At 36.1% G+C, this 26,241-nt stretch overlaps 1 protein-coding gene across 3 annotated transcripts in view; it reads right to left on the bottom strand.

Moving 5' to 3' along the window:
- The window catches only part of Cdk14 (cyclin dependent kinase 14), a 563,390-nt gene that overhangs the window by 202,805 nt on the left and 334,344 nt on the right, over nt 1-26,241 (bottom strand). For all 3 annotated transcript variants that reach the window (XM_076860994.1, XM_076861002.1, XM_076861011.1), the window contains exons 9-10: nt 23,878-23,998; nt 3,419-3,512 (exon numbers count right to left, since the gene is read on the bottom strand). In XM_076860994.1, coding sequence (XP_076717109.1) covers nt 3,419-3,512; nt 23,878-23,998 — 215 coding nt within the window. The remainder of the gene's footprint in view (nt 1-3,418; nt 3,513-23,877; nt 23,999-26,241) is intronic.

The raw sequence follows: 26,241 nt of genomic DNA, 5'->3' as shown, positions 1-26,241 counted from the left end.
CCAGTGATTCAGCCTGATTAAGTTTGTGAAAATTTCCTCTTCCAATGATCATTCAAGTCTTGAGAAACTTTACTTGTGTGATATACAGCTAACATTTGTAAATGTGAACAAATCCACAGAGAAAATGAAATATTTAAGATGATTACAATTAGTGCCAAAAGAAGTTTTTAAGATTTCTCTTATTTTGATTGTTTTGTCTAATTCTTCAGGGTGAAATGTAACATCATTTAGTTCTAAAGCAGCAATTTTATATAACTGATCTAGTTTCCAATTATCAAAGGGCATTTTATTTTAAAAAGCATTTCACATGTTAAATAGCTACAGTAAATGAAAGCAGTATTGCCATCAATCATGATTCTTGTGTGCATTTAAGGTCTCTATGCTAAGAGGAAACAGTAGTTTAGTGTATCAATAATCCCAAGGGAAGTTCATAATAATTTATTTCTATGGCTTATTAAAAGCATATTCATAGCCCAAAGGTCTCTGAATACCCATAAAATTAAAAAACTTTTGCCATAAAATTAAGAAATAATAGCAAAATCTCCATAGAAAAAGCAATTCAACAAGGTACAACCCTTTGGAAATCACTTAGATTATATAAGTATTTCAAGTCAAAACTTTGACAAAGTAAACTATGTCAACTATATGATTCCTTTTTAAGTTTTCTGATTTTGAATATGGGAAAATTAATTATTTTAGCATAAAACAAATCATCAACAATTTGATAGTTTGATAGCCACAAGGGAGTAAAAAGCTAAGTGAAATGTAAGATAAGAAAATTATTCTCAGAATATAATTCAGTGGAATTGTTATTATTACACTTAAACTTTAAATAAATTTAAAAACTAAACATTTGAAGATAGGTTGTAGCATAAAATCTGGATGCTTCAAAATACATCTTATTAAAATTCCCTCTCTACTGATTTTTTAAAATTACAAAATATAAGAAAAAGTTTATTATATTTTTAAGAAAATACCGGTAAACATTTTATTTAAAATAAATGAATGAAAATTAAAAGCATGAAAGGAAAAAAGAAAATATGCTCAAAAAACTGTACATTTGTACTAAGGAAAATAAAATATTAATGATTTTTTTCCTAGTAGGGAAAGCTCAATTTGCTTAGGAGCAAATTGACAGTCTCAATACAATCTGACAAAGAAAACAAGAGATGTTCTTGGGAAAATGATTTTCACATGTTTAGATAAAGAGGTAGGTATATAAGAGCAGTCAATAAATTTATAAAAATTAAATTTTATTGAATTAGAAACCTTCGATTCTAATCATTATTCTTAGTAGAATAGGTATGCAAAGTTTATTTCTGGCAGCACTTTGTTAGAGTAACAAGTTATTGATATTAGGCTGCTCTTGTTCATACACTGTCTCCTCCATACAATGAAAAACACTCCTCTGTCATCAGAAATGATGATCGGTTTCAAAATTTATTTTTAATTAAAAGTGTTCATTATATAGTATTAGATGAAAACAGCGAGTTATAAAGTGGTATACAAGATACAATTTTTTTAATGTATGGACACAATATATCAAAATACTAAATGTGGTTTTCTGAGTAGTAGGACAAAGGGCAATTTTTCAGCTTTTATACTTTTTAATATTATGGGAATTTTTCATTATAAAAACACATTTCTTCTAGTCATAAGAAATCTCTTCAATATTTGTGGGTGGGAACTCATAAATATCAGATACAATAAAATTAAAGGAAGTGGATGAAGACAGCTTCTGGGACAAGAAAAATCAATAGCTACACTTTGATGAGGGCTTCTGTGTTAGGGACTCTCCCACGGGCCACCTGCTGTTAGTGTGCAGGGACTTGCTGGGATACAGGACACTGCAGGAAGAAATCATGTGCTTTAATTTCCTAGTTTGTAGTCTCCTTTTCTTATCATTTTACTGTTGGCATCAAGGTGAACACATTAGTGATCAAGTCTCAATTCATAGCATTACTATCACTATGCCCTACCATGGTTCTTACACATGATATGAAAACTACACTTTGATGTAGTACTTGAATAACTTAAATAAAAGGTAATCCAATAAGTCTCTTCACATAGGCCATACTAAAATCTGCCTCAGTGATTTCATAGGGGGGTTTTACCAAAGAAGTGAAAAGTATGGTAATGTTGGCTATTATAATATATTTAGTTTAAATCCTTTCAACAAAAACCTAATTTGTCTAGTTCTGATTTCATACTTAAATATTTGGTTTATAGGACAATTTGCTAACATAAAAGCCTACTGAATAAAATTACCTGGCATAAAAATGATGTACCAAAAATAGTAACATATACTTATGGTGTATTTACTATGCCAGGCATTGTTCTAAAAACACTCTATACCAAGTCAATGATTCCTTAAAACAACCTTTGAGGTAATTTATCCCTCAATTCACCCATGAGCAAACTAAGGCTCAGAGAGCCAAGTAAGTCCCTCGTCCAAGGTCACATACCTACATACCTAAAAAGTGACAGACAGAAGGTGGTACTAAATGCAGATAATCTGGCTATAGAACACTTATTTTTTGCAGACTTTTAAAAACCTGAATATGCTATATAAGTCTAACCTTATATTGTACTTTTGTCACAACTAAGGAACCACATGCAAATATTGACATTCATTAAAAACCATACTTTATTCAGATTTCATTATTTTTTCCCCTAATGTGTTTTTTGCTTCAGGATTCTACCCAGGAGACTACATTACATAGAGTTGTCAAGTGTCCTTAGCCTCCTCTGGGTGGTGACAGTTTCTTAGACCTTCTTCGATTTTGATGACATTTGACACCATTGAGGAGTACTGGTTAGGTATCTTGTAGAATGTGCCACAATTTGGTTTCATGTGATGTGTTTTTCATAAATAGACTGGGGATATAGTTTAGAGAGGAAGACCACAGAAGTAAAGCACCATTCTCAACACATCATCTCAAGGCTACATGCTACCATGACTTATCACTGATGATGCCAGTCCCAAGGACCTGGCCAAGGTACTGTATGCTTGGGGTCTCCATGGTTCCTACCCTCCCTACATCCACCATTTTCCATGTTCTGTGTTATAAAAGACAGTTACCAAAGTCATACAGTCAAGAGCTGGAGGGTGGCAGGGGTTAAGCTGGGCTTCTATATAAATCACTTGAAATTGTTCCGAGTGCCCATTTTTAACCCGTTACTCTGTATTGCCTCTTATATCTTACTTTCTATATTTGCATATTATCAATTTACAATAGCTTTAAAACACAATTTTAACTAATTTCCTGCTTTTTCAAAAATCCAAAAATATGTTAGAACTAAATGTGACAACAGAGTAATTTGTTAAAAAATATTTTCCATGGATCACTCTAGAATCTGTCACTAAGTGACTAATTAGAAACTAATTTTTCTCAGAAGCATTCTGTAAAGAACTTACCAGAAATATACGTTCAAGTTGATCCTGAATGTCTTTCATTCCTGGAAAAGCAGCAACTCCTTGGATCATCTCAACAAAGATGCAGCCGACTCCCCTGAAGAAAGAAGAAAGAATAAAGAATTTTTATATAAAAGCTTCAACACATTCTGCTTAGAAAACTAAATCTGAGATTAGAGTATCTACTCCCCACAGGGGAAGCAATGAGTAAATAATATTGTGAAAAGGCATTATGAGCTGTGCAGGTACCCAGACCAGGTCTCTCCTTCTCCACCTCTGTCTAAAGCCCCAAAAGGATTCTAAGCAGATACAACTACACTGGCACCCAAAACAGTGGAAACCCATAACATAGCGGCCTCCGTGGCTTCTTCTCATTTAGAGGATTCAGTTAAGAAAGTCCTGGGCTGACATACATCAGTTTGCACAGTCTTGTTCTAATATCCTTTCCCAGCAGTAGTTCATAAACCCCTAATGTCCTGCAGGCTATGGCTGTCCAGTGGTTCTGAGTCCTTTTCACCTCAGCATCACCTGGGGAACTTTTGAAAAACACAAGTGCTCTGACCACAAACCTGAGAGATTCCTCCCAGGTACTGAAATGAGCTGCTTGGATGGTTTAGGGCAACTCACCGAAGATTGCTGAGCCAGACTGACCTAGTGCCAAGCATAAACCGAAAGGACTTAGCTCAATTTGCTTCATTACCTGGAACACCCTCCTTCTTCATCTATTTAATCTTGACATCTAAATCAGACTCTCAGCTTTGCCATCTCCTCCACGAAGTCTTCCATGATCCTTCCAGTAGACAAAATGGCCCTCCTTGTGAGCGTATTGGATAAGCCCTTACTCAATATATTAGCCATCAACCACACTCAGCCTTCTCTCCTTCCTTGACCTGCCATGCTTACAGTTCCTCTCTAGCAAGGCAGTCCAGCATATGAGAAGAACCAGCTTCCCAGGCCACAGCAGCCTGCACTTAAGCCAAAAGGAATAACCAATCTATAGATTGGGCAGAGAGCCAGTTTTGCTGGAATTTTGGAGAACAAGTCATTTGTAGCGGGATGGCAAGAAACTAGCATATGTTGATGGAATAATCACATTAATGTCAGAGAACTAGCACAAATACCCATACATTCCTGCACGCGAAGTCCACTAAACTGATCTGTATTCTGACTTCTGGAGGACCGGATGTTCAGATAACCCAATGTTTTTTCTACATCTCTCTGCATCGTAGCAGTTCTCCATATTTTTTAAAGGCTTTATCTTAAATGGGTTTTTGTTTCCTGCAACTACTCCTAAAAAAGTCATGAATTTTTTTTATTAATTGTTGCACTCATATTCAACCTAGGGCAAGCTAACCCTTGCATCATTAACTTATTTCAGAATCCCATGGGGTAAAGGACCAATGATCTACTTCTCTACAGCTTCTCCAGTTGTTATCACAGTTGTATATAAACTGTATACAAGCTGTATATAAAATGTTTTGAATTGAAGTAATACTTTTACAGAAATGCCTTTCCTATTATACACCTAATTTTTATTTAAATATACATAGTGCCAAAATGACTAAAATTAAACAAGTCCAACTTCATGTCATAAAAATTATTTAAGTAATAGAGTATTAATTTCAAACCACTGTTCTGAAGAGATGGTTTTAACACAATTTGTTTTCATTTTAGATTTGAGAGATAGCATAGGTATAGAGAGAATTATTTTATTAGCATAATAAAATGCAATGACATATCTATAAATATTACAGATGCAGATGTCTAATGAAGTATATTTAAAATTCCAGCATGGTGGTTTTCCAAAGTTTTTTTTTTTTTTTTTTAACCAAGAATTCTTTTCTAAAAGTGCCCAACATTTTTATTGCCTTCTTATTTACATTTACATAAAACTGTACTACCTTTATGTTCACAGTATGCTTTCTGTTGTCCTCCTTTTGGCCCTTATCTTTCCTACCACAAGTTGCAACTCTGAGTGTAAAGACCCCTCAGCAGATGCCACAGCCCACTGTGTACACAGGCACCCTCTCATGGTAACTACCACACTGTTAGACTGCCAACAGAACTCCTTTTACCGCTACTTATTAGTTTATATCCTCTCCAGAGCAGGATACTTGGAATGATTGGAAAATCAATTATGATGCAATCCTATTTAGCAGAAATGGAATGATAACTGTTTCTCTATGGGTGCCTATCTGCTTGGCTAGCTAAGGGACCTGGACGTCCATTTCTAATGGATTCTTCCTATGATATCATTTTCAAAGATGTGTGAGAGTATATTTAAAAAGCTGAAAGAATTACACCTAATGGTGTGTGGGGGGGGTGCACACTTGTAATCCCTGCTGCTTAGGAGACTGAGGCAGGAGGATCATGAGTTCAAAACTAGCCTCAGCATCTTAGAAAGGTCCTAAGCACCTTTGGGAGACCCTGTCTCCAAAAAAAAAAAAAAAAACCATAAAAAAGGGCTGGGGATGTGGCTCAGCGGTTAAGCATCCCTGGGTTCTATTTCCAGTCCCCAAAAGCAAAAACAACAACAAAAATGAATTTTACATAACATACAAAAAATCATACAAACAAAAGTGAATTTTAAAAGCAAATTAGCCTACTAATAGGGCAGAATCTTTATTACTGGAAGTGCCTAATTACTGAATGGCAATAAAAGTCTTTCAATTTAATATGATGGGACCACTGCCAACTGCCCGCTTTCCTTCTGCTCCCTTTACTGCCATCCATTAGCCCTGTGCTTCCTTTCTGACTTCACTGAGTAGCTTACTGGGAATGAATTCATCCACTTAAGTACAATCCTTATGATAAATAATCTTGTATTAGGAAATGTTTAATTTGTGACTTCTTTTTGGAATTTGAATATCTATGTAATTATCATTCACTAGTCAAATTTTTTGAAGAATAAGAACTAATAACAAAATCTTATAGTGAAAATATCATAGAGTTCAGCATATTCAAACTCCTTTTTTAGGATTAGTTATAAAAAATAAAAACAAATAAAATAAATAAATAAAACCCCCATACATGCAACATCTTTCAATTCTTTTGAACTCAAAATTTTCAAATTTAACATATATCATAAGTATATGAATGATTTTTTTCATTGCAATTCAAAATGAGATTTTAAGAAAAACTGCTTATTCAGTTATCAGTTATAACTGAATAAGCAGTTAAAAGATAGATAGATACCAGATAACTGAATAAGCAGTTAAAAACTGATAATTCTTTGTGAGTACAGGCAGAAACAGATACTCTTTTGGGCCTGAATGTCATATAATTTGGGAATTTTTGTAATGAAAAACAAAGCAAAATTATGAACAAAAATTGGATGTCAAAGCAAATTTAGAATGAGAAAAATCAATCAAAGGAAATCACAATTTTTAAAAAACTAAAATATATGACAATTTAAAATTTGGAAAAAATAATTTTTATTATTAACTGACAAAACATTCTGATATTTTTTGTTTTAAAATTTTAGTTGAATAGTCTTCAATGAATTCACAACAATCTTGTAATATATCTGAGGCAAACTAATTTCGTAAAGGAAAGAGGATAAGTCAGCTCACAGGTTGGGAAGTGGAAACTCCAAACAGGGAAAGGTTCTGGTGAGGGCCCCCACCATAACTATATCACCTCAAGGTAGCTGTAAATGGTGGAAGTATGTGGGAGCAAGAAATCACATCTCAAAACAGGAAGCCAGAGAGGATGGGTCAGGCCAGATCTTTATAACAATCTCCTTGCAACAATTAACCAGGGTCCACAAGAAAGAACTCAGTCCCTTCCAAGGGTATACATTCATTGACCCAAGGACCTCCCAAGGAGCCTGGCCTCTTCAAGTTCCCATCACCTCTCAATGTCACCACTCTTCTAATGACCAAGCTTCTCACATATTAACCTTTGGGAAAACATATGCAAACCATAGCAGGGTCAGTGAAGGCCCCACGTGCTGTGTTGCTGACCTTGCTTTGCAAATTACCATCACATCTCTATTTATGAGATTTCCTTTGCTCCAGCCACCCTGTTCCTGTCTGTTCCTTAAACATGCTGCACTCTTTCCCCCTTCAGGGTCTCCACACAATTGTTGTTCCCTCTGCCTACTCTGGGCATGGATAATTGCTTTTGTTATTCAAAGGGCAGCTCAAATTAAAAATGTCTTTACTAGCCACCGTATATGTAAGGTTGGTTCTACCTTGTTGCCCAGCCCTTACATCTCACCTACCTCGTCCTAGTTTGTTCTCTCTATAACAGTTAAGAAATGTTAAATTGTCTTTGTTTATTTTAGGGGGTATTTCCTCTAAAAGGAAGATTCATAAACTCAGGGACAAGGATGAGATCATTATCTTGTCTCCAGGACACAGCTCAGTGTTAGGCACATAGTAAGGGCTCAAAAGTGTTTGTCAAATGCATGAATAAAAAGCAATGCCACTATCCCTCCTACCTGACTACTCTGTGTTAGCTGAGCATAGTGAATCATTTGCAAAGAGTACAGTATGGAGATGGGGACTAGGAGGTGGGCGGCAACTTTACGATGGAGAAAACTATCCAACATTACCTGAACCATGTGAAGAAAGTTAACATTATCATGCTAAGTCATGTTGATATTATGTACCCTTGGTGTGCTGTGATGAGTGTCACTTCATCTCTTCCATCTTCTCCTCTACACATTAGACAAATTCAAACTGAGGGACACTTTATAAAATACAAAATACCTGACCGGTACTCCATAAAATGTCAACATCATAAAAAATAAGAGAAGTCTGAGAAACTATCACCACACAGAGGAGGCTAAGGACCCATGACAACTAAATGTACAGTGGTATCCTGGATGGGACCCTAAAGCAGAAAAATAAGCCAAATCAAAACTAATTTACCCAGAAGCTGGGTGTGGTGGCACATATCTGTAATCCTAGCCACTCCAAGGCTGAGGCAAAATATAAAAAAGTAAGACCAGGTACGGTGGCACATACCTGTAATCCAGGATTTGGGAGGCAGGCAAGTTCAAGGACAGCCTAGCCAACTTAGCAAGACTCTGTCTCAAAATAAAGTAAAAAGGGTTAGGGATGTAGCACAGTGGTAGGGAGCCCCTCGGTTCAATCTTTAGAACTGAAAACAAGGTAAAAAAATAAAAATTTAAAAAGCCAGTTATCAGTAATGTATCCTTGTTGTGACAAATGTACTATAGTTATATAAGATGTTAATCATAGTGTAACATGGTTAGTTTTAATCCTAATACCTTTGCAACATTTCTATAAATCTAACACTATTCTAAAATTGAAAGTTTATTTTAAACACGAAGGAAAAATGAAGGACAGCATTTTCTGGACAGGGACTATATAAAGAATTTGTCACTGTAAATAGAAAAGCTATAGTAATTCTATTTTCCCCTATATGTGTAGAAAACAAACAAACAACAACAAAACAGAGTGTATTTTTTAAAACATATTTTCTAGTTGTTGATGGACCTTTATTTTCTTTCTTTATATGTGATGGTGAGAATCGAACTCAGTACCCCACACATGCTAGGCAAGCGCTCTACCACTGAGCCACAACCCCAGCCCTAGTATATATTTTGATGATCTTTTTCTTGTAAGTAACATGAGCAATCTAAAACTGCCAGCTCAGAACACAAAATGTCAGTTGAGGTTCAACCATAAAGAACTCTGCAGTGAACTTAAAAGATTTAATATGAAGGTATTTGAAAATTGATATACACACTCTGTGGCAAAGAAATTCAAGATAAAAAATTATCAATTATTATATCTGAGGCAAAAGAGAGGGTGTTTTTGTATGGAATGGAGAGAGAGAGGTGGTGTGGGGGGGTAATTCACAGGGAAGAAATAAGAACTTTTCTCCATCAGAGTTAGGAACAAGTAAGTTCAAAGTTGCATCTCTGGAAGTCTTCTTGATCTCTCAGAGTGGATTAACTTCCCTGACTCCACTTTCCTCATTATACTTTCCACAACTGTAATTTATTTACTGACTTGTAAATAGATTAGCCACCATCATCTTCGAATGAGCACTTGGTCTTTTACTTTTAAAGATGTAGTCTAAATGAGTGAAAGGGATTATGGTAATATGGCAACACTAACAGGCTCAGGTCACTAAAGTCACCAGTCTGGAATATCTGTTTGTTAAGGATCTGTTGAGATTTTATGTTGCAGAATTACTTTATGTCTTTCAAATAAAATAGGAATTAATGAAATTCATACTCAGAATATCTGCCTTTAGTACATAATATTTTAAGTGTAATGTACTAGTCGATTTTTCACAAAGATGGTATTGTTATACACAAGACAGTAAATAACTCAATAAACGATTATCCCACATAAAGATGTGTAAAATAGGGCCTAGATATTATTTCTCTAATTAATGTAAATCTAATCTTGGTCTTCGCCAAAAAATAAAAGTGCTCTTCATTAACTCTCAGATGAAACGTTTGGTTCAATCTCAGCAAACATTATAGAAAGACTTTAATATTTTTAAATATGGTACAATTAAAACCACAAACCCTATATAGATTTTTGTTTTTAATTTCACCTATTTTTTAGCAAATGTTTAATATTCCTTAGGACAAAGGGCTCTGAGCAAACAGTGACTGTTTCACTCCTAAGAGGCAGTATCTACCTATGAAGCCCAGGAGGGACGTACACAGCATAGCCTGAGTATTCCCTGTGTGCAGAGGGGATAGCAACTCACCCACCCTCTGCTCCCACAGCAGGGGCTGCCTGCCCCTTCTAGTACAGACCTCCTAACTGTAAGCTGTGGGAGGCCTCCGCTCAAGTTCAGAGAATTACTTACAGCCATTAAGAAGCATCTGCCTTGTCAAAACATTTGGAGAGAGGGCTGTAGATAAAGACATTGTCAAGCTGCTTCAGACAGGAGGCAAGCAGATGAACAGAACCATAACTCAGCATAAGTGATTCTTTCGCCATTCTCCTTTTCAACATGAGGGCAGCACAAGAAATTCCTCAAAGCCTGAGTCCATCCAAAGAAAGCACTTGAAGCAGTGCTTCTCCCTGCTTATTGTGCATGCTAGTCACGTGGGGATCCTGCTGGAATCTGGATTCTGATTTACTAGATATGGATTGAAGCCTGAGATTCCGCGTTTCCAATAAGCTTCCAAGTGATGTTAGTGCTGCTGTCTCAAAATCAGACATAGATGATCAGGAATCTAATGGAATCTGGGTAATTTTGTTTTCAAAGGAATTTGATAACTCAGATTAATTCTCTGAACATGTATTCAGGTTGTAACCAAAGGAACAACAAAGAAATAGCAGATCAGTAAAATAAATTAGACTGAGAATCTGCATTTAGTGCAAAGGAATGCAATAACAACTTAGAACGCCTAGTAGATAATATTATTTAGCCATGGTTCGTTGCAATATACCATTAAGCAATGAAAACTATCTAGATAGTCACATATTTATCTCACTTTTCTCTCAAAGAAGGTATATATTTGTAAAACTGACCAAAGAGTTTTGTTCCCTAGGAAATCAACTTCTAAAAGAACAAAAATTTAAAAAAAAACAAACTTTTTTTTTGCTATAATCTATATCAAAGTTTATTATGTATAACAGATGAGATCTTTTCATTCTGGCTTTCACAGTATTTGAAAAGTAGAAGATTAAAAATTGCATTGCACCATGCCCTTGGTGACTACTGAAGGAACTGAATTGATTAAACTGTCACTCATCATTTACTGTGGTTAGTGCTTCATTAGGCACCGATACGCACAATATATCTTAGTCAAATACTTCTGTGGAGTATTTAGTTCTCAAGGCATGAAAACAAAACCCTAGGTTGTGAGTAAAAGCCCCTCTTTAGAAGACATTTGCTGTAAAACAATGTACTTTTTACCTAAGGGGAAACTGAGAATTATTTTTCAAAGTATTAAACAAAATTATTTGTCCAAGAAGGTATATTTACAAATTAGCATATCAGCATAAAAATTAAAAGAAAAGTAGAAAGTAGAGCAGGCTAAGGTAGTTCAGAAAAGGTGAGTCCCAGGGGATCCTGCTGCTGACTTGGCCCCAGGCAGGTGACTGGAGTCCCCTCACCAGAGTCTACAACTAACAAGGAAGACCAAGAGGCCAATTTTTGCACATACATTTTAAGTATTGTGGATGTGTATTTTATTAGTTGTCTGTTTTAATCAAATGGCAAAGCTGTATTTTGCTTTCTGGTCCTATTATCTAAGCCAGAAACCCAGGAACCATCTGAAATCCTGCCTTTCCTTTACTACACATAATCAGTCAAGTTGTCACATCCTAAGCCTTCTGAAATATTCCTCCATTTTGATCTCCAGCTACTTTCCCCTCTTTTCCTTCTTTTTATTTCCCCTCGAGTTGCTTTCCAAACCTTACATCTCTATCCACAAACATCACCTCTTTTCCCTCTTAGTGATACCCTCATCCATGGTAAGAACCACATGCTCCTTCAACTCTAGCACTGTCTTTCTCAAGTCAGGCTGGGTAACCCACTGGTGGAGCCTCCTTTGGCACCCCATTTCTCTTTAACCATCTCCAAGGAGAAGTATCCTTACCTTCACCCAGAGCCATCACCATACCCTCTGCATACTTGTGTCATCACTCACCACCCTGTCTCTCCCTCTGACCTTGATGTTCTCATCTTTGTAGCCATAGGACCTGACAGTGCCTGGTACAAAATGTTCAATGAATACCTTTAAAATGAATGAATGAATGAATGAATGAATGAATGGATTTCATGAACTAGCGTGGGGAGTACATGCACAAGACAACAGTAGAGAAAGCTAATTGATTGAGACCTGATATTATCACATGAAATTAAACACTAAAAAGCCAAGTCATTAATTTTACCGTATCTCAATTCTAATTCCATATATAAGACACTCCCCGAGGACCCAGTGGTCTCCATGGAAACCTCTGGTTCAGCGGTATGATTTACTTTAATGCCAAACTATAGAGACACAGGGCCTTAAAGAATGACTCAAACAGTGCTTTGGTTTTTACATGTTGGGAAGTGGTGCCACGTGCTTACATGTCTTCACTTCTGTCCTAGGACCAGAAACTGTACGTCCTTGACTCCTAGGCCAGTGATCCCTTGCTTATGCTCTGCTGCCACCTCAATTAGAACAATGTGTCTTTCTTAGGTCAGCCAGGTCAGAATAAAGAAAAGAGGATATTAAGATGACAACTTTGTTTTCTCTCCAGGCATAGAAATGCTAGCAAGGACAAAGAGAGAATGAAATCAAGAATTCAAAATTAAAGGTTTGAGTAAAGAACACAATAAAATCATGCTAGAAAATTGAAGTTTACCACTATTGTAAGCCTCCTGAAAATAAGATGGATGTTGGTATTTAAAAATGTTGAGAAATTTCAAACAGATAATTATGGATAATGAAAGTTCTATAGATAGACTCTTAACATAATAACCCCAGGTTATATAAATAGCTGGGAATACTCAGACTGGTAATGCCCAGATACTACTCATAATTAATTAAAAAATGAAAAGATGCGCTCACTGAGGACTACCATAAGGAAAAAAAAATGGAAAATGCAAATACTGCTTTGAAGAGCAAAGGAATATTATTTTTTTTTGTCTTGCAGGACAATGAAAGAAGAGAAGTTATGATAAAGTCACTTAAAACACTTCTGATGATGGCACATCTCTAAGGAATGAACATAAATCAGACAGAACAAGAAGAAACAAATTATTAAGCCTTGCACATCTTTAATTTCTGTTTATATGACAGCTGTTGCAGAATAAGGAGGTTGTATTTTAAGACTTCTCTTGGAAAATGTATTAATCCTTGTATAACTGTATAGGGAATTAGGAAGAAAACTGTTCACGGGTAATTATCTTAAAGATCAAAGCAAATGACAAGTTCCAGTCATCTTTTCTGAGAAACTGTATCTGGCATATCATGGAGAGAAATCACTGCTAAAATCTTCATGTAAGTCATACTTCTACAAAAAGAACTCTGAACTTCAAGTATGTTAAATTCATCAGTTTAGTCCCAGTCATCAGATGGCATAGATGAACCCTGAAAGACTATGGAAAACAGTGTTGAAATGAGTGCTACTAAGACAGATGACAGATTGGCTTATACTCTATAGTAAAATATTTGACAATCAATCTTAGCATACTGCAGATCTGAAGGCAAAAATCTTTCCATTGTGAATCCTCATGGTCCATTTTTTGGTGAAAGCTGTGAACTTCATAGAATATTGTCATAGACTTGCTCTGGATTGTGTCTGTGCACACTGATACTGAACATAGATTGTAATGAAAGGCACCCCCTGGAGTTGTACAATGGATTAGTATTAGGGGTTATTGCTTGAGACAGGGACTTAGTGCTTTTCACTCTTGACATTCTATAAAGATTTGTTGAATGAATGAATGAATGAATGGAGAGACTCATATTGTATACATGAGATCTTTGTGGAAGGGAGCTGCCCTGGGATTCTAGAGGTGTTTTTATTTTACTTTATTGTATCTTATTTTGCTCCTGTGCCACCACCAACCAGCCAGTATTGGAAACATAACCTAGCACCTTCACACTTGGAGGGTGTAAAATGGCCATAAAACAACAGTAAAAGAGATTATAAATTGTTTTCACAGAGTTCCAAAACAGTTTCTAAGTTAAACAAGCTAGGATTAAACATGACAAACAGATGGAAGTTTACATAGTAGCTATAATAAAGTTTTTTAATCTGTTGAGTTTCCATTACACTATGAATATATTAATTTTTTTAAAGCAAATATGGCAAAAACTAGCAATAAAAGAGGAAACATTTGAATTATCCAACAGAATGAATGATAAAAGCCTTGCTAAGCTCTACAGAAAATGCAATTAGATAAACATCTCACTCATGGCATCTATTGTCTCACAAGAAATATAGAGAACCGTGAAATGCCAGAGCAAAGGATGAACTCCTTGCATGTGTACAGGAAAACATAAACCTCCTCAGATTCAGTCATTAATAACTAATCAGTGCCTGACACATTCCGTGAGTATGTTTTGTGTATTTTTTTTATGAAATTAGGAAGCTGATTTGGGGCCACTGATGGGTTCTTTTCCTTTTGTTTAGTGACATCTTTACCAATAGGGGTTTGAGGATACTACATTTAAAGAGCAAAGAAAAAAACAAAAAACACAATTACCCCTGCAATTACATAATATAGCATCTAAATCAAGATAGCATTTAGTACCTCTAAGGTATATTTATTCTTTCAGCATAATACCTATAAATAAAAAATTATTCTTACCTAAATTATGCCCCAGACAATTCAGTGTCCTCAGCAATTAATTCACAAATGTCACACAGAAGCTCCACTTTCATCCTTCAACGGGCAGCATGAAGAGGTCCATCTAGTTTCTTTACTCCCTTATTATCCTGTGATGTTTACAGAGGCTCCTACTTTCTACTCTCTGTCCAATCACATTTCCATTCAACCATGTCATTCCTGTACATATAAGCAGTCTATCTCTTTACCTGGACTGGATTAGAAATTCCCAATTGGCTGAAACACTTATTGAAATAGTTTCAAATTAGTTTTCCTTGTTTGAATAGCAAGCATATATATTATACACTATGACCTTCTTTTCAACTTTGCTTTCTATTAAAGTTCTGATTTCACTAACAGTTATACGATAAGGATAATAAACTTCTTATTTTAATATTTTTGGCTAAAAATAGACACAATAGCTTTATTCTTATTATTTATTTTTATGTAATGGTGCTGGATTGAACCCATTACAGTGCCTCATACATGCTAGGAGAGCACTCTATCACTGAGCCATAACCCCAGCCCAGGATTATAAACTTCTATCACCACACTACTAACAAGATGCCAGCCATAAGGTTTCCATCAATACTATGCTGTTTGATTGGCACCAACCCATTGTAACCAGGAATTCAAATCCACAGGGCAAGGACCCTCATAGCCAACTGTTAATATCTGAAGCCATGAACATTAAATTGACAACAGAGCAGGACATACAGTAAAATATTCATAAACTCCTCTTTCTTCCTCCAAAGACACTGAAGTGTCAGTTAAGGAACAGAATTTTAAACAAGGGTAAAAGAAATATGTGAGGAGGCACAAGTGTATGAGAGAAAACCTGTTTTCAGAAGATGCAGATGAATCCCCACATACAGCTGCAACTTTCAGGGGTAGTCAGTATTTACCAAAGCAACTCAGAAAGAGTAAGCACACAGACTGTAAAACTGTGAAGATGAGTCTAAGCTGGAAACAGGTAGAGAACTGAATGTTTATACAAAGAGCAATCGACCAATAGATCCCCTCTAACCATATCCCACCTCACTCCCTAGGCACACCAGCAGGACATACGAAACTAAACCTGTAAGGCCTTAAACTGAAGATAAAAACTGCAGCAGAGAAAAGGCTTATGTACTGAGGTGAAAAGAGGGCACCAAGTGAAAAATACGTTAAGTGGTGTGTGTGACCATCAGCCTCCCTCTTCCACCATCATATGAGGTTGTCGCTGCCAGGAATCAGCACCTCAGGAAGAACAATGAGCAGGCCTTCAACACTGTCATCCGAAGACCTCCCACTGAGAAGTCCAGATCTTTCCATGAAGAGTATACAATGAACTGACCAGTGAACTGGCTTAGAGACTGGGAATGCATCATTTCAAAACATAAATGGACACCCAAGCACCTCACCCATTGCTATATTTGAAGAAAGCTATCAATCTAAATTAGAGAAAAAGGAAAGGAAACAGGCTCAATTCTGTGCACATGTGTACACACACACACACACACACACACACTTTTTTGAGGTGCAAGGTTGGGAAGATAAGTTATACAATAAGAGATAAAATAGTTTTAAAAAGAAAACCCCAGAGGATTAAGATAGGAACTTCTGGAAAGTATAAAATTTTCTACATAGAGAAACACCTAAGTTTTCATATTGAAAGGAAAATACCCAACACCAACACAAAAAGACACTACCTACCAAGGCACAGCATCATGAAGTCTCGGAACACTGAGGACAGAGAAGAACACAACACTCACCAGAGGGGGTGAGACTCAGAGTAGAATCAGACTTCCCCACAGCAATATGATAAAGCTCTGAAGAAAGGAATCAGTACCCTGAAAACTCCGTATTATCATTAATTATACACTTACCCAAACTTTTATCAGTCTTGTGTGTAGAATAAAGACATTTCTGGAAAACTAAGCAGGCTACCTCCCCGATGCAACCCTTCTTGGGAAACTAAAGGAAGAAGACACATCGCCCAGGTATAAGAAATCTATAACCAGCAGAATTCCAGAAGGCAAAGGACTCCATCCCAGAAGCGACTATTGGGAGAGATGTATCACCAATCAAACCCACTGAAATACTCAGGGGCTGCAATAGTAGGAAGGTTCACAACTAACAAGTTCTACTCCCCCTAGAACTAAAGCTTTAGTGTTTTGAGAGGCCAGTGATGGCTAGAGCCATGGAAGAGGGACTTTTCCACAGAAGTTGTAGCCAGCTATTTCCAGATATGTGGCATTTTTAAAGCAAAGAAGAATCAGGGAAGAATATCCAGTCTCCTTTTCCTCCTACCTGCTTTTTGCCTGAACCCAACTGGCACCCAGTAGCCAAGGCTACAGGGGAGGTATTCCATCAGAATCATCTATCCAGGAAACAGGATGGCACAAAAGAGCTTAGAAAGGGATTCTCCCACAATGGGAGGGCCGGGGGAAGAAAGATGACAGATATTCTAACTATGCTAAGGCAAGAAATCAGAGGGTTGAGAGATGAAAATGTCAAGAAAAAAGGCTAAGGGAGGAGATGTCAAGAAATTAAATAGGTATGATAGATTGGCTGGTGTGTTTGAACAGTAGGGAAATATTTTTCTCATAACTGACAAATATTTTACAACTGTAAATAACTAGCAATAGGAACAAAGACAACTTAACAAAAAATCACAGACAATTATTAAGTCCAAGAAAAGCAAAAGATTATACAGGAAAGAGTACATAATCATGAACACTACTTGACTTGACCATGAGTAATATATACACATTCATGTTTGAAAACGTGATACAGATCATATATCGGGAGAACGAGAAGAAGATGGAGTAGGAATGGTTAGTGAAGAAAGTTAAGCCCTTATCTACCCTAATACCTATTCAGTAGACAATGTCTAAAACAGTGCATCAATGAACATCAACATAAACAATTATTTAAGACATCTGAAGTAGACACTCTTGTTAAGAGTTTAAAGTACCTAGTGGCCCCTGGGAATTAAAGACAGGCATGGCTGAGGTAGGAGATCACTATTCCTGCTATTTATGTCCTGACAGTTGTTAGTTGCTGAATATACCTAGAATAGGGTTTTTTGTCACAGTTTTGTGATTTGAAAACTGAAGATATGGGAAGTGATGGGATTTTGTCAATTAAGGTAGCAATGAAGACAAGAAGGGTCAGAGAGAACTTAACTTGGGTTTTCAGTGATTTTCTGCATTGCCTTCTCTTTACATGCAGAGCACTGCTAGCTGCCAGTTCAAAAAATTAAATAACTTAATATTAAAGAGACTAGCATACATCCAATGTTCTCTAAACTTTGGGCACTCATTTATATATTTCTAAATATAAACACACACACACACACACACACACACACACACACACAGAGAGAGAGAGAGAGAGAGAGAGAGAGAGAGAGACTTTCATTTTTCCTTAAAAAAAAAAACCAAAACTTTCATATGTGACTATCTCTCATTATTCTCACAAACTAGTGAGACAGCTGAGTACATCAAAGGTTATAATAGTGTAATGAATCTTAGTCACTGTCTTTGGCTCTTTAAAAAACACTCCTAAACCAGTTTCTGGGTAGTCAATTACTTTGTCAACCTTGCTTTTAAAAGTGGAGGTGGGGAGAACTTAATTTAAAAAAAATTTAGTTGTGAGAACTATGTACATTGCCTCCTTTTATATATTATCATTCAACTAATTTGTCACTACATAGTTGCCAAATATAATATGCTGAATGATAACAGAAATACACTTTTTCTCTCATAAACAAATCCATACATTAATAAGCCACAGTGAAATATAAAATCCACAGCCACAATAAAAATTTAACTGCCTCATTTCAACATTCCAAAGCCATCACTAAATTCAGTGCTTTGGGAGCCACTCTCTAATGCCATAATGACAGGGTAATAGAGAACTGTAATTTACAGAGGTAATTCATTATTAGGCAATGTAACATAAATTTTCTGTAAGGAATTTGACTGTGTAGTCAATAGTCCTTAGGTGTGGATTAAACACTCAAAATGCATTAAATCTCTTCTGACCAGTAGTATTTAGGAAAATCATTGCTAAGAGAAGGTGAGGTCATAGTTAAAACCTTTTTCTATAATCCTGGCAGAATTATTATTAACTCTCAAAGGTGTCAGTGTATGGTGATAAACTATGTGATAATACTAAATTTAAGAGACTTCAGTAGTGGCACCAGGCTTGGAGACCAGCTACCACCATGAGCTCAGCTTTCAAATACTGGGATGCCTTTCTGACTGTCCCCAGTTCTTCTGTTATGTTCCACCACATTGTCAGTGACTACACCAACATGTCACTTGGATTGTGCATTTCCTGAGTAGCCCTCAAACGCTCCTAAAGAGCTGTTATATCTAACAATGATTAATTCATGTCCTCTTTGGTCTTATGGCCTGATTAATTAGAAAATATGCAAACAGGGTTGACAGATGACTTTACTTAGCTCATGAACTCAAATTTTCATTCTTACTGGATTCCTTTTAAAACGGATCCCCTCTTCATTCTAGCAGATTTGTTAAAAATATTAATGCCTGGAATTTGGAAGAATGTATGGCAGCACAGATACTGGCACCATGAAAATGTATTCAATCCAGTTATTCTTATCTTAGTTTATTTTAAAAAGCTGCTCCTTGAATAAATCGGTAAAGTAGAATCTATTAGAACATTGATGTCAATAGACAATCCATAGACTGTTGGAAGAGGATTAAAGCCCCCACACACACTATATTTAAATTATGCAAAGAACCTAACATGTATAACTTGAATTATGAAATAGGAACTTTATTGTATTTGTGCTTTGGAATCACCTTAGTAGCAAAATAAAGAGCAATTTCTTATAAATCATTTTATGATATTATATAATAAGTTGTAAAGAGAAAAGGCTTTGTTTTTGGATGGGTTGGCCTTGAGTATGAGTGTTGCCCCTATTTACTAACTATGACCTTAACCATACTACTTAGTCTCTGTGGGTTTTGTTTCCTTTCAATGTATCATGGTACAATAGGTAGGTAATTAAAATGCATAACAGGGCTTAAAATACAGTTTGTGTTCAATAAAAGTACCTTTTATTATTTATTATAATTATTATTCAAATTAAACCATAGAACCACATATAAAACAAATTTATTCTCAAGGTATGGGCTGTAGCAAGGTTCATTTGTGATTCTCTTAAATCATTAGCAAATAAACCTAAGTTGTAGGAGATTTATTTTATTACACAAATTTTCTTGGTTCAGGAGAGATCATTAATGATCATGGCAGAAATTTGTGTATTACCAATATGTCTGGTGATTAGGCTTATTTAATAAAAAGCAGTACTAAATGATTTCATAGTACTTAATAAACAGGCAATTTCTTTTCTGAAACATGTAAAATAAATTTTAATGCAGACTTTTTGCTATATATCAAGAGCAATATGGAAATTTTTTCCTAACCACCCAGCTGCTACAATGTTAAATAAATTAATTTTAATCTTAAATCAGAGATGTAATAGAGGAAAGGGTGATTTAATATGCAATCTCATTACATTTGACAGGCTTATTTATAAGTGATTTGCCTCACATTTTGACAAGCATAGTTAATATGTTAATTAGCTTTTAAAAAGATGATGAAAGGAAGAGACTGGCATGCTGTAATTCTTTGCACACTGTGTTGGGGAGCACTGTAGTTGATACCGCAGGGCCCCCCAAAAGCACTGTGATCTTGATGAGATAATAATTTATTAGTTACAGTAACTTAGTCACCCAATATTAAACATTAATCCCTTAAAATAAGCCCACACAACTTAATGCTTTAGGAAACAAATGCAGTTCTAAACATATTTATGAGCTTCCATAAAAGAATGTAAAGTTTATTTGGAGCATTGATCTCAACATCAAGAACAGAGCTCCCTGGCAAGGGAAGAACTACACAGATGAGCTGCTTTTCACCTCTGCACTTCTGTTAATGTGGTTTCCAGAACCTGGTAAGCCTTTTTGGTTTAGAAGCTTAGCAATGACTTCCTATGCTTTGACTTTCAAAGAGTTATAAAATCCAAGTCTTAAGAGAAGTTATAAAAGAAGCAGTGTTTAATTTGATTCCTCTACTTAAATCAGAGGAAGGTATCAAAAAAATCTTTCCTGAAAAGTTCTCCAATCACAGTGTACTCACATACTTCCATGGGACTGGAGACCTAGAGGAGCGAATCATTATGGCGCCAGCTCTAATATCCATCACTTAATGCCAACATCAATGCATATGTGTCTTCATTAATATTTTTATTGCCTGTGGCTATTTAAACAGGAAACTAGAAACTGTAACACTGTGTAGGGATCGTTAGTTTTTAGTTACTACTCTACTGCCCCAGGATGGTAAATGAACTGTAAAAGTAGCCTGAAACCACTGCCACCTGCCTCCCTGCTATTGTCCATGGGTTAATATTTGCACTGCTCTTTGGTGCAGCTGAGCCATGACTCAATTATAGTCCCATTTCTAGGTCTCTGAATATCCAGTGTTGGTGTCATTGATGATGCAAAATTAGTGCCTGGTGAGCTTCTCTCTAACTGGAAAAACATACATTTTTACCTGACTTAAAGCATAATAACAAAATGGCTTGGAATAAAGTCAGATTGAAAATGACAGGCATAGATAGCACAGACATAATTCAGATTTTAGGGCTTGGAAGTGAAGCTACTTAAACCTAGCACATTATGCTATTTGTTCTTGGCAATGAATAATCTTGGCATGTAGACAAAAGGGCATTTGGGGGGCCTCCTATTTGCCATCAGTTTCCCTCCCTTCTTCCTAAATAACAGTCGTCTTCTTACGCTTCATTATGTCTCTGTTCAAAGGAAATTGGCAGAATGTGCTCACGCTATCTTTGTAGAAAGAATGAACATGAACACACACACACACACACACACACACACACACACACTTGAGGGGAAAGACAGACTAGAAAATAAATACGCCTGAAACAGACATATTAATAAGTCAGACTCTGTGTAATTCTTTAGACTTTAAAAAGCACTTCTAAAGGTTTGGGAACAATTAGCCACTGGCATATTAAAACACAGCTTCTCCTGATTCTGAGGGCACAATCTTGAATGAACTGCCAAGGAACTAAGACAAGACTGGCTCCAAGCCACAAATATTTCCAAACTATGTTTCATTAGTGGAGTCCTTAACTGAACTCCTTTTTTTGTTTTTTGTGGGGGTGGTGGCTACTAGGGATTGAACTCAGAGGCACTCAACCACGGAGCCACATCCCCAGCCCTATTTTGTATTTTATTTAGAGACAGGTCTCACTGAGTTGCTTAGCATCTCGCTTCTGCTGAGGCTGGCTTTGAACTCATGATCCTCCTGCCTCAGCCTCCAGAGCCTCTGGGATTACAGGTGTGTGCCACCACACCTGGCTTAACTGAATTTATTGAAAGGCAATCCAGAATTTGCATGCTCAGAAAAATGGAGAAATCCAGGTGCTGTAGTACATGCCTGGTATCCCAGCAACTCAGGAAGCTAAGGCGGGGGGCGGGTCACAAGTTGAAGGACAGCCTGGGCAACTTAGAGAGACCGTGTCTCAAAATTAAAAACAAAACGGTGTTTGTAGTTTAGTGATAGGGTACCCTTGAGTTCAATCCCCAGTAGCAAAATAAATATTAGAGACAAAAATTCTGTAACTAAAGAATATTATGTTATAATTATATGCTTAACCAACTCTGAATTAAAGGCAGAAAGCAGAAAGGGAATGAGAAAGTAACTGATAGCCTGATGCATTAACCTTAATTGCCAATCTTTCCCCCCACTGCAACCAATGATCTAAATTATCTCTTTTGCCAAAGGAGGATCTACCCATTCTTGGAGGGAAAAATTAATAGTGTAAACAACGGTTTAAATGGATTAGCACAGCCACTCAGTGATAGTCACCTTTATATTCAGCATTTTAGAATATCATTAAATGGTATTGAATTTATTAGAGGTCATTATAAAATTTATGACAATGGATCTTAGGATGTTTGATGACCAAGTTTCTTTTACTGAAAGCTACAGATCTACACCCTACAAAAATAAATATCTCAATGTGTACATAAATGTTGCATATGTTTTCAGTGGCTTCACAGATCCACACATCCCTTTCCTGGCCTTGGGGAGGGGCTGCTGGAAGGCAAAATCAGAAAATCTCTTCTGTGCCCCACATTACAAAGAACTTGACTGATTTCTAACCATAAAATATTTGGATCAAACAGACCAGGGAAGAAGGCAGGTCTCATCACAGCCTAATTTACTGAAAAAGCCAAGATGACTGGGGACAGAGCAGTGAAGTGAGTACTCAACAGCAAGACACACAATGCACAACGAAGTCTGACTGGGTCCCAGACAGGGTCACATAGCTGAATTCCATGTTTGGGGGCACAGTCACTAGGGGAAGGTCTGTGTGCTCTGTGAAAAGTCTCATGTGAACACAACTGTGAGTCAAGGAAAGGAGTGTTTCTATGAGTAATAACCATGTGTGACAGTGAGCCCGTCTTGAGTGCTAAAAATAAGGTTGATCCTTTATAATACGATTATAACATTTAAATCACACTTGAGTGCGATCTCAGAGTAGTTCACTATTTATAATAATTACGTATTAAATCTTGCCAGTCTTCGGACCTCATGATATATATTTTTAAGCTCTGCTGAGACACTGTATAAAACTTGAGACTACCAAAATTAAACTTCAGATTTTTTAAACTAATCATTTTATTTCATTTTGGATAACTGGTATCAACAATTTTCAGGGCATATTGTGAGTCAATTTGGTACCTAATACTTATGTTTAAAATTTCAGACTATGTGTCTGAGTTTTGTTGTGAATTTAAACATGTTCCCCACAACTTCCAAATAAATCTATTGCTGTTTGGAGATATATACTTCCTTGTCATAAAATAAAGGCACAATTAAGACCCTCAAGGAGAAAAATAACAATTAGAAAAATGTCTCTGCTTCTGTCCATCAAGAATCCATTACCAGACACCATCTGCAGGCAGACTCTGATTAGGGAACATTCCCAATCATGTTTTAAAAAATCTACTAGTACTTCCACACACAGGGAACAATCCTGCACCATTAATCTTCATCCAAACTGTTAAGATGTTTGTCTAGGCTTGACCCAGACCAAGCAACACATAGATTAGTAGAGTAAAGCTTCCATTTCTCACCACATGTCAAGGCAGGTGGAATACTCTGTGGAGCCCAGGAGGACATCTGGAGGTCTGTACCATAAGGTAACTACTTCATTGGAGTATGTGTGGCTGGGGACAGATTTTGCTCTTGCAAGACCTGTGGGTCAGATAAAACAAACAAGTTAAATCGGCATTAATAGAACAAGGGCTTTAAATCTGAACATTCATAATTTTAAAAGGCCAAACACACTATAGTAATTCAGAATCATGAATGCAATGCCACGAGGAAAATATATTGTGATCTCTATGTTTTGACACATGATAATAACCATTAAAACATTTATATTTCCAAATAAAGCACTAATATCATGAATCAGTAAACAAATAATTTAAAGACTATCAGACTTAGCAGAAAAGCTTAGATATATCCTGGATTTTTCCAAGTATGTTTCATACAATTTTATTCTGAGAGTTATAAATTTGTGTTATAAGAGAGAATTCCTTTGAGAAAAAATGGGATTTAGGAAGATATACAGTTTCACAATTGGGAGAGTTCTCAGGGCCCCTAATTTTTTTATATGTATTGTGAATCTGCAGGAAAAGTGTATGATACTTTCTTCAAAGGGTTGTCCCAAAACTTTGTACTTTCAGTCTTCTCTCAAATACTCACTAGGAAACACTTAGTAGGGAAACTCATTTAAAAGTCAACAATTATAACAGAATCACCAAATAAACCTGGTACATATAAGTGATGAGAGAGTATATAATAAATTAAAATGTCTTCTGAAAATCTTTTAAAACTGGGGACATGATCACAATGTGAAGTGAAAGAAGTACATGCAGCTTGACTTCATAACTGAAAATCCTTACACATAGAAAAAGACTGGCAGAAAATAGGGTGAATGCCTTCAGTGATTACTTCTAGGATACAGGGTTTTTCTTTTTTAAATTTTTTCTTTTTTTTCCAAGTGTTGTGCAATAAATATATCATCATTTTAAAAATCACAAAATCTATTGATATTATTTTTTAGAAGAAAAAAAACCCACTGTGATAGATCTCTATTTGGTATGTTCATTGATAACAAATGCAACAGTTTGAATCTGGAGTGTTCTTCAAAGGCCCACATGCCAAAGGCTTGGTCATCAGCCTGTGGTACAATTGGGAGATGGTGGGAACTTTGGGATATGGCACCTAATAGAAGGCCCTGGTCACTGGCCCATGACCTTAATGGGATACTGGTATACCAGTCTCTTTCTCTTTTTCTTTGCTTCTTTCCTGTCATGAGATGAGCAGCTTTCTCTGCCACTAACTTCCAGTCATGGTATTCTCCCTCACCAAGACCCCAAAACAATAAAGCCAACCTACCATAGATTGAAACTGTGAGCCAAAACAAACCTTTCTTCCTTTTAATTTGATTGCCTCAGGTATTTTGTCACAGCAATGCAACACTTACTAATACAATAAAAAGTAATATTTACTACTATGATGCTCAAAGCACACAAAACATTTTATAGTGCATACTCCTTTCCATATTCATTTTAATGTTCTGGTTACTAAAATTTTTATGTAGTATTTAAGAACATAAGTTTTTCTGCTTATTAAATATAGCATTCTATTTTCTGTATTCCATGCGAAATTAGAATTTATAGGCAAGCAGGTAAGATAAAGAATTTTTCATAAATTCAACCAAGGTTATAGTCACTCAGTTTTTTCTACAGTGAAATTTTTATAATAATGTGAAGGTATATTATAAATTGATCAATGCTTAAAGCATTCCATATTAAAATATATAGATTATACGCATGGTACTCAATTTTCCTGCACATGAATAGAATAACTATTTCTAATAACATATTTACATAATAACCTCTTCTTTCCTCTGCAAGGTTTTGTCTAACCTCCATTCAGTCTAAACTAAGTAACAGAATAATCAGAATGGGAAAGTAGCACTAAAATTTGGTAATCTCATTAAAAGGTCTGCTTCCTCGGATGACTATGCTTTCATAAAGAGACCAAAGAGCTAAGTACGAGTCCTAAAATCGGTTCTGACTCATTCCATATGCTGTTGTCCAGTCAAATAGGATGGAAAAAAAAAATCAGACTGGATTCCCTTGGTTTTCCTGAGGCCCTGTTGTCAAAGCCAGGCCACAGGGATAAAAGAATGAAAACCCATGAGATTTCTTTGACACTTCAGATGACCAGTCTGTTTATAGAAAAAACTGTGACATTCTCAACTGTAAAGAGAAAATTAGGTCTTAAGATAACCTAGAAATAGTATAAATCAAGATAATTACAAGTAATTTCCAGATCAAATATGAATCTGTTAAATTGGTTAGATATTTGTGGAAAATATAAACGGAAAAAGATCTGAAACTTCATAATTCTCTCTTCCTTCCCAC

Source organism: Callospermophilus lateralis, chromosome 1, assembly GCF_048772815.1.
Source record: "Callospermophilus lateralis isolate mCalLat2 chromosome 1, mCalLat2.hap1, whole genome shotgun sequence".
Taxonomy (NCBI): Eukaryota; Metazoa; Chordata; class Mammalia; order Rodentia; family Sciuridae; genus Callospermophilus; species Callospermophilus lateralis.
The sequence above is the reverse complement of the archived record's forward strand: the minus strand, read 5'-3'. Positions and strand labels throughout refer to the sequence as shown.